This window comes from Hyperolius riggenbachi, chromosome 9 (genome assembly GCF_040937935.1).
Source record: "Hyperolius riggenbachi isolate aHypRig1 chromosome 9, aHypRig1.pri, whole genome shotgun sequence".
In the NCBI taxonomy this organism is placed as follows: domain Eukaryota; kingdom Metazoa; phylum Chordata; class Amphibia; order Anura; family Hyperoliidae; genus Hyperolius; species Hyperolius riggenbachi.
This window is the reverse complement of record NC_090654.1, coordinates 18,183,882-18,193,110: the sequence shown is the minus strand read 5'-3', so window position 1 is coordinate 18,193,110 and position 9,229 is coordinate 18,183,882. Positions and strand designations below refer to the sequence as shown.

Genomic DNA, 9,229 nt, shown 5'->3' with positions numbered 1-9,229 from the left:
TAGTGTAGCTGTGTAATATTAACAAGCTGACACATCATTGCATTCCAGTGAATTTGGAGGTGTGGCTAGCTTTCAAGAACAAATGGATGATTTGCATATTCAGCAGTGATGCATTGTGGGAGATCTCATATTCTCACTCCAATCTGAATAATCGTAGATACCTTCAGCAAACTTCTAAGATTCACAAAATAAAAACACAGCAACTCATCTGTTCTTTTTATTCCCAAAATAAATATATCTTTGTGGTTCAGTTCAGAGATCCAGTTCAATCTTCACATCCATCTTATTCTGATAGGGCGCCAGTAGAGGGAGCACCTCCTCAGTCAGGAACTTCACAGTCTGCGGAGAGAGGAAGATGTACAGCGTCAATCCGAGGCCGCTATCCACCATAGAGCTCTTATCAGGACACAACACAAGCAAGAGCATCCTTCATGGCAGTTGCTCAACCCGAAGTGACATGTGACCTGATGAGACAGACGTGTATGTACAGTGCCTAGCACACAAATAACTATGCTGTGTTCCTTTTTTTCTTTCTCTGCCTGAAAAAGTTAAATATCAGGTATGTAAGTGGCTGACTCAGTCCTGACTCAGACAGGAAGTGACTACAGTGTGACCCTCACTGATAAGGAATTCCCCTTTTTATCTCTTTCTTACATAAGACGACATTTTCTGCTAGGAAAGTGTTTTATAGTTGGAATTTCTTATCAGTGAGGGTCCCACTGCAGTCACTTCCTGTCCGAGTCAGGACTGAGTCAGCCACTTACATACCTGATATTTAACTCTTTCAAGCAGTGAAAGTAAAAAAAAAAAAAAAAAAAGGAACACAGCCTAGTTATTTGTGTGCTAGGCACTGTACATACCAGTCTATCTCATTTCACATGTCACTTCGGGTATCTTTTAAAAGGTGGCCATAAATCACTCGATTGACCGTTACATGGTCCATCGGTCAATCCTGTACTATGTTGCAGCACAGATTCTCTTCCAATTCAACTCATTTATTGAATTGGAAGGCCGATTGGGCCACAATAGCGAGTAATGTATGGGGCACTGTAACCCTCTGCACTCAAAAACACACAGCAATCAGCATCTGTGGTAGCAACAAAAACACCTAGGTGGCAAAATTGTACTTCGTAGCAAAAATAGAGTATATTCGCTTCTAAAACTGATTGCATGCAACAGCATTCTGTACTGGACCATCTCATCAGCACTGAGGCTCACTTGTAGAAAGGGTCCCTACTCTACCTGTACAGCCTTTCCGAAACTGAGTGCATGTTACATCATTCTGTATTGGACTATCTCACCAGCACTGAGGTTCCCTCGTAAAAAGGGTCCCTACGCTACCTGTACAGCCTTTAGTTAGCAAGCATTCCATGCTCTATGAACCCCTAAGATTCACGCTGAGGCATCCGATGTCTTTTTTTCAACCAAACGAAGGGTCCTGTCACAACAGGTTTTTTTTGGATCCTTTTTGAAACAAACGCTCCCACTGACTTGCATTAAAATCGCAGTTAAATAGCTGGCGCTTTGCTGTGGATTTTAAAGGGAACCTGAAGTGAGTAAAATTATTTAAAATAAACGCATGATGTAGCTGCAAATGAATATTACGGTACATACTAACGTCACTGTCAGTTCCTCTCAGAAGCTCACCATTTTCTTCTTACAGTGATCCCTTCCAGTTCTGACAATATTTTGTCAGAACTGAAATATACCAGTTGCTGTCAGTTATATATCAGCAGCTGTCAGTTACAACTGAATGTGCAAGGTCATGTCCATGTTTCCCTATGGCTCAAGTGGGTGATATTACACATGGGGTAATGGCCATTTTTCAAAATGGAGGATGGAGAATTCCATTGATCACAGTGGACAAATTGGATGCAGGAGAGAAGAAAGAGATGAGTAGTAGACTACACAGGAGGTAAGTATGACCTGTGTATGGTTATTTTAAATTTTTATTTTCAGTTCAGGTTCTCTTTATTGCAAGGCAATGAGAAAAAAAAAAATACAAAAAGCGCTTTGCAGTGTGTCTCCAGCCGAACTATGCAATCATGAATAGGACGGTCACACAGCTGGCAAATTTCAGGTCACAAAATGGAAATCGCTTCCATAAGTGGAAAAAAAAAAAAAAACAAAAAAAAAAAAAACGCAGCTTAGCGTATTGGTACCATTATAAATCTCAGGACACTCTTCTGATGCTCTGCTTAGCACCAACATCGTAAACAGCCCACTAGCTACAGAGTACACCAGATGGTAGCGCCACAGCTGCTTTTACTGGCTCCATTACACAAACACACTGCCAATAACCGGCAGAGCTGGCAGTTAGAAGTCTCACCTGTTGAGGTGCACGGCCGATAAAAGACTTGGGGTCAAGCAGCTGATCCAGCTGGGAGTGGATGGGGGTGAAATACGGGTCCGATCGGATTCTCTGGATCAGGTCGTTGTCTCCGCCCTCCTGTTTGACCACAGAGGCAGCCTGCTGAGAGAGCACTCTGATTCGCTCGTGGCAGTCCTAAAACACAAGAGAGATGTCAGTGGAGAAAAGGAAATACAGCAAAGAAAGAAAAAGTGGACCTGAACTCTTGCACAGGACAGAAGGAAACAGAAAGAAATGCCCCCCCCCCCCCCCCCCGTGTGTATTTAGAGAGTTTAGCCTGTCTAATTACCCCTCATATGTGACTAATCACAAGTGTAATTTGATCTCTCAGCTGTGTCCGCGCAGGAATCTTGGCTGCCTCGCCAAAGCAGCTAATTTGTAAACACGGGATGTTAACCCTATGTCTGCTTCCATTAAAGCAGGAAGTAGACACACTGCAGATTTATTGCAGGTTGTGTATCAGCTGTAACAAAAATATTTTTCTGTAAAGGTTATTGTGCTGTTGCTTATCTCTTAGAGCAGAGAGGAAGTTCTGAGTTCAGGTCCGCTTTAACCACAAATTAGACTCTGTCCAATTTTTGTGTTTTTAAAAAGTGATAATTAAAACATTACGATCCCTCCCGGTATGCGTGTGAAAAGCCCCACAATGAGGAATGTAGAGGCACATACAGGTGTGCACGCCATGTTTCCAGCCGTCGTGCATTTATCCCGGGAGGCAGCAGAGCAAGGAGAAGGGTGGAAGAGTCAGAGGGGCAGCGTCCCTCACAGAACTACATATTCCATCTACGCTATAATAACCATTTCCAAGCTGTCCGCTGTATAAGGCGTGTCTGTCCCAGACACGCCCCCATGCCCTGCTGTGATTGGATGGCACTCTGAACAGAGATGGTACATATATTCCTGTCCTGCGCAGCGCACGCCAGCAGCTAGTACCATCAGCCATCCTTGCCTGTCATTGTCAATGTGAATGCCCCAGTATGTTGTCTGCATAACGAGATTCATCAGAGCCCCATATCTGCTGGGTTCCAGCGTGTAGCCTTGCCACCTTGCAGAAAAAGGCCTCTACCCGTTTTATATCGGATATAGAAAAGGCTGGTGCCATACTCTGCAAGGAAGCAGATCTATGCACCAGAACTCAGCTGATACAGGGGGGGGGGGGGGGGGATTTTTCCAATGAAGATGGATCAGGCCCTAGGCAATGTGACTGTGGGTACATGTAAAAGTGATGTGAAGGTACTCTGCAGGGAAATGAGGAGATTCTTCCTCTATTACACATTCTTCATGCACAATCTGAACATGGATCAGGCCCTAGGCAATGTGACTGTGGGTACATGTAAGAGTGATGTGCAGGTACTCTGCAGGGGAATGAGGGGATTCTTCCTCTATTACACATCTGAACATGGATCAGGCCCTAGGCAATGTGACTGTGGGTACATGTAAGAGTGATGTGCAGGTACTCTGCAGGGGAATGAGGGGATTCTTCCTCTATTACACATCTGAACATGGATCAGGCCCTAGGCAATGTGACTGTGGGTACATGTAAGAATGATGTGCAGGTACTCTGCAGGGGAATGAGGGGATTCTCTCTCTATTACACATCTGAACATGGATCAGGCCCTAGGCAATGTGACTGTGGGTACATGTAAGAATGAGGTGCAGGTACTCTGCAGGGGAACGAGAAGATTCTTCCTCTATTACACAATCTTCATGCACAATCTGAACATGGATCAGGCCCTAGGCAATGTGACTGTGGGTACATGCAAGAGTGATGTGCAGGTACTCTGCAGGGGAATGAGGAGATTCTTCCTCTATTACACAATCTTCATGCACAATCTGAACATGGATCAGGCCCTAGGCAATGTAAGTGTGGGTACATGTAAGAATGATGTGCAGGTACTCTGCAGGGGAATGAGGAGATTCTTCCTCTATTACACATTCTTCATGCACAATCTGAACCACATTTACAGATGATAGAAAACACCTCTGCGTTCACTGGGCCAGGTTTATCAAAGCATTACCAACAGTATTTTCTCCTTAAACAAAACAGACCTTACCTGCCTGTTCCCCCCACATTTCACCATTGCCATAATGACGTTCTCTGTGGCCATGAAGGGCAGCTCCTGACGGATTCTTCTTTCAATGACCTGAGCAAGAAGAGACATGAGCAGCTGTAATCCACACAATCTGACCATGACTGTATTATCAGTAATAACTGCAATACATTTATAGAGGTGCAAACCGTTTCTCATTGAATTTGGGCAGATGTCCTACAGAGTACGTATCAGATGGGACTGATAGATCAGACTGATATTGTACTATGTACTACTAACCTAACCCTGTTCTGGGAGCCTAACCTTAAAACCTCCACCTAATTGCCTAACCCTAATCATGGATCATCTATAACCACGAAATGCAATGCAGTAACCCCTTCAGCTTCTACCTGTGTCGGGCTCCCAAATGAGCAGTTTATGCGTAGCAGATTGCAACAGAGAATGACTGCAACATTTACCGGGCTGGCCAGCAGGGTATCAAAGCAGCCCAGGAAGATAGCAAGGATGCCCATGGCCTAAAGGGGGCTGGAGGAAGCCCCAGCTACATATAAATGCTTTGTGCTCACTGGATGCTGCATTTGCATACTCTCACCCATCCGCTGGTACTTTCGACGCTGTTTTCATCACTTGCACGGTCTCCGCTCGTCCGGGGAGAACAGGAAGCATGGGGTTTCCCGATTTTTTTTTTCTAACACAAATCCAACATCCCCCACCTGAATCCTACCCAACAGGGCGGATTCTCATTGATCCACATGAGCAAGTGAGAATTTTCTCTGTTGCAGGCGTATTCCCATTGTTTTTTTTTTTTTAGCAAACCAACAGAAAGCGTTAAAGTGAACCTCCGGACTAAAAATCTACTCAGAACTGAAAAGGCTTGGTGTTTAACAGTTTCACAGCATCAGAACTTTGTTTTTCTTACCAAAGCATCATTTTTAGCTAAGCTCCACCCATCAAAGAAAACTGTCCAGGCTTTTTTCCCCTGATGCTGTGCAGAGCATGATGGGATTTCCTATGTTGTTCTCGTTGCCTAGCAACTGGGAGGGACGATCAGCACACAGGACAGTTGGAACTGTGTCTCATGCTCCCTGTCACCTCCTTTCAACCAAAAAGATCGCTGCCCTCATGAAATCACAAACCTTTTCCTGTTCTTTCAAAACAGGGTGGGTAAGAGATTATATTACCTATCTAACTAATGTAACTTAATGACAGTATGTTTGTTTAGGCTGGAGTTCCTCTTTAAGCTTCCTGGTCACTGGGAAAAGCAGGGACGTGAAGAGCCAAGATATAACACCAAATCTCCATGGGACAGGTAGCGGTTTGCGTGTGGCAGGATGCCTAGTGGCAATGGACACTATCAGTTCCCATAGGATTGCCTTGCGTCCAGCTTTTTGAGTTGCGGCTGCGGAAAAATGTACTAGTGTCGCCATTTTGCAGTGCATCTGCATTCCATTTGACAGCATGAATGCATCATATTGATAACATAGGATGCATTTAACATTCATTTTTGCATTTAACTGCAGTCCATTAATCTGTTAACAGCCATAAAGGCGTTATATCACTTTAAGATAATGCAATATTTGGCTTGCTTTGATCTCTCTGTATACTAGCAGAAAACACAAAAACTGAAAGCAGAAGTCCTCTATTGTCGTCTCACACTGCCCCCTAGTGACAAGTGGCCATAAATACACATTACAGCGCTACTAATTCGAAGCTAGGAAATCTAACAAAGACATTTTTATTTTTTTTAAAGTGCTAAAATAAAATTGCCCTGGAGCACTTGCAAGCCTTTTAAAAAACTGGCTGCTAAAGTGTTAAACACACCGGACTCAATGTGAAAATACCAAAGGAATATCGATGCATTCCAATGAAATTGTCCATTGTCACAGAACACAACGCACACGCTCAGAAACGACTGAGTGGAGAGATAATCCTGCCTCGATTAAAGCGGGTAATTAATGCAGGTAATTCAACATCAGCCAATGTACAGTTTTATTCCACGCCGAGTAGAACAGGTGCAGGGGATGGATTGCAAATCTGATTTCTGTATTGCTGAGATATGAAGAGAGAAATACAATCTTCACCCACATCCGTGTCATCAGCACCGCTGTCACACGTTTCTTTATAGCTTACCTTCGGATAAACCACAAGCCCCTCAGTGACGTTCTGGAGAGTGCTGAGAACTATGTCTGCCGTCAGAAAGGCTTCCGCTAAACTCACTCGCCTGTAGAGGAAGAACAGCAGGTGATGAGACGCGCATACGCCAGGGGCACAATGGCCTCAATTCTGGTAGGGTTATCAAACAAATTACCTCATGTGAGGTAATTTACCTCATGAGGTAATGACATTTAGCAATTCTGGTAGGTTTTAAGGTGCCCATACACTCGTCAGATTGGCAGCAGATAGATAAGAAATGCATCTGATGATCTATCTGATGTGTTTTTAGAACATTTTTTACCAGGATAGAATTCCAATAGATTTCAGTTTGAAATCTATTGAAATTCGATCTGATGGCATTTTTTTGCCATCAGATTTCCATTAAGGCCAATGCAAACTGATAAGCAATCTCATCAGATTGACCTAAATTTTCCACCCTGCCAGTTCGATGGAAATCCATCGAAATCGATCGAAATCGGCCTTCGATCGGTCGATTGGCCAACCGATTTGCAATCGATCGACCGATCGATTGGGATCGATCGGTCAAAAAATCGGCTGAGTGTATGGGCCCCTTTAGTCATGTTTTACCTCACAAGGTAAAATGAGGCAATTCACCGAAAATGGCTATTCTCATGGAAATTAGGGGGCATGTTAGCACATAATTTACCGATTAGTTTAAGACCTGCCTGTACCTGGAGGTAAAGCCAATTTGTATGCATTTTCCAGTTTTTAGTTGAGTTAGTTCCTATTCAGGTTGTGTAATAGAAAAGAGTAGTGGAAATAAAACACACACACACAAAATATATATATATATATATATATATATATATATATATATTATATATATATTTATATTTTTTTTTTTTTTTTTTTTTTTTAAATAAGGGCTGCCTATAAATATATTTTTCATAGGTTGCTACATAATCAAATACACCTACACCCCCCCCCCCCTATCCTAACTTATGGAAGACAATTAAAGACTACTATTATTCATACCTCACTTTATGCGTTTACCTCATGTTATCCCTCATGTTCGGAAATGGAGAAAACAATTCAGAATTGCTATATAAAGAGGTAGATGCTTCATGAGGTATTTTACCTACAAAAAATATTTACCTCACACAGCTACCAGCATTGAGGCCAATGATACAGTAAGATAAGGCGGGACTCCTTGGAGAAGACCCTGATGCTGAGGAAGACGGAGGGGAAAAGGAGGAGGGGACAGCAGAGAATGAGATGGTTAGATAGTATCCTGGAGGCAACAAACATCAGCTTGGACAAACTCCCAGTGCCAGTAGAGGATAGAGTGGCTTGGTGTGCTCTGATCCATGGGGCCCGCAAAAAGTCCCACAGGACTAAACAACAAAGTGTTCCCCCATAAGTCTGTTGATCATTTCAAGGTTTCCCCAGCTCTCGTGGGACTCAATTACTCTGAGTATTTCACTGACCTCTGCCCCTACCAACATTAACCTTTTGGGGACCCCCATAGTAGATCCTACACCGCACTTGTGGGCGTTCGAGCCTGATGCGGTGTAGGATTTATGCCACCCGCCATTCCGCTCCTGACGTGATCGTGCGCATCCGAGAGGAGAGATTAACTACTGACATCTCCACTCAGTGATTAGAAGTCATCGCGTATGGCTCTTGATCAAGTGATCCACTATGATCACCAGTGGATCGTAGTGATCACTGTGACAGCTGTGGCGGTGGGTGGCGGGGCGGGGGGGGGGGGAGAGAAGAGGATCCACTCACCTACCTGTTCCCCCGAGGGTCAGCGCCCCCCTCCGCTCTGGCCGGCATCTCTCCGCCCTCTGACTTCATCGCCGGTTCCTAGCTTGATGATGTCATCAAGCCGCGACCCGGACCTGAGCGGCAGTAGGAGCAGAGATGCAGGCCAGAGCAGAGGGGTCCACTGCGGATCATCGCTGGAGCCTGGAAAGTGAGTGATGGCTGCTGGCTACGGGGGGGGGCTTGACACAGCTATAGGGGGGACACCATACCCAGTAGGCAGCACTAAGGATCCTGATGCCTGACCCCCCAAACGCGCTCCCTCCCCCATGCAAAAATGCCTGGTCCTTAGGAGGGGTTGGCAGCCGGTCCCCAATAGAAGGGCTGAACGATTTTCGGTTTTAAACCGAAAATCGTGATCAGCAGTGTGACGATCTTGAGATCGTCAGAGTTGCGGTTTTTACAGCTGCTGATTCCTGCTCTGCTTCCGGCTCCCTCCTCCTCAGTCGCATATAGCAAAAGCAGAAATGTTCCCTGTAGGTGCTGGAGAGGAGGCCAGTGAGGGGGTTAATGAGTTGGATCATACCCCCTCCCTCTCCGGGTGACAGCCAGGCTGGTGAATGGGGCAGACAGGCATACACAGGAAGGATGGCTTGTCCCGCCCCCCTTCGCCCGGAAAATGAGAAGAGCCTGAGAGACGCTGCCCGGGGAGCCGAGCCGTTCACGCAGTAATTAACACTTCTGTCTGCTCTCTTCCTGGCAGGGGACAGTCAGCAAACTACTATTACTGTGGTCATCTCTCTGCATGCCCTGTGGTGTGTGCTGCTGCGTGCCTGGGTGACAGTGACTGACACTGAAAATGTCACCCTGATAGGCTACATGGGGAGTCACTGCTGTCATGTCACACAGTACTGAGAAATGTATA

At 45.0% G+C, this 9,229-nt stretch overlaps 1 protein-coding gene across 1 annotated transcript in view; it reads right to left on the bottom strand.

Annotated features, from left to right (window-relative positions):
* Window positions 1-204: 204 nt before the first annotated feature.
* The window catches only part of ADSL (adenylosuccinate lyase), a 39,534-nt gene continuing 30,509 nt past the window's right edge, over window positions 205-9,229 (bottom strand). Inside the window, exons 10-13 of the mRNA XM_068252033.1 lie at window positions 6,553-6,643; window positions 4,426-4,515; window positions 2,330-2,506; window positions 205-339 (exon numbers count right to left, since the gene is read on the bottom strand). Of these exons, the coding sequence (XP_068108134.1) occupies window positions 253-339; window positions 2,330-2,506; window positions 4,426-4,515; window positions 6,553-6,643 (445 nt within the window). The 3' untranslated portion in view covers window positions 205-252. The remainder of the gene's footprint in view (window positions 340-2,329; window positions 2,507-4,425; window positions 4,516-6,552; window positions 6,644-9,229) is intronic.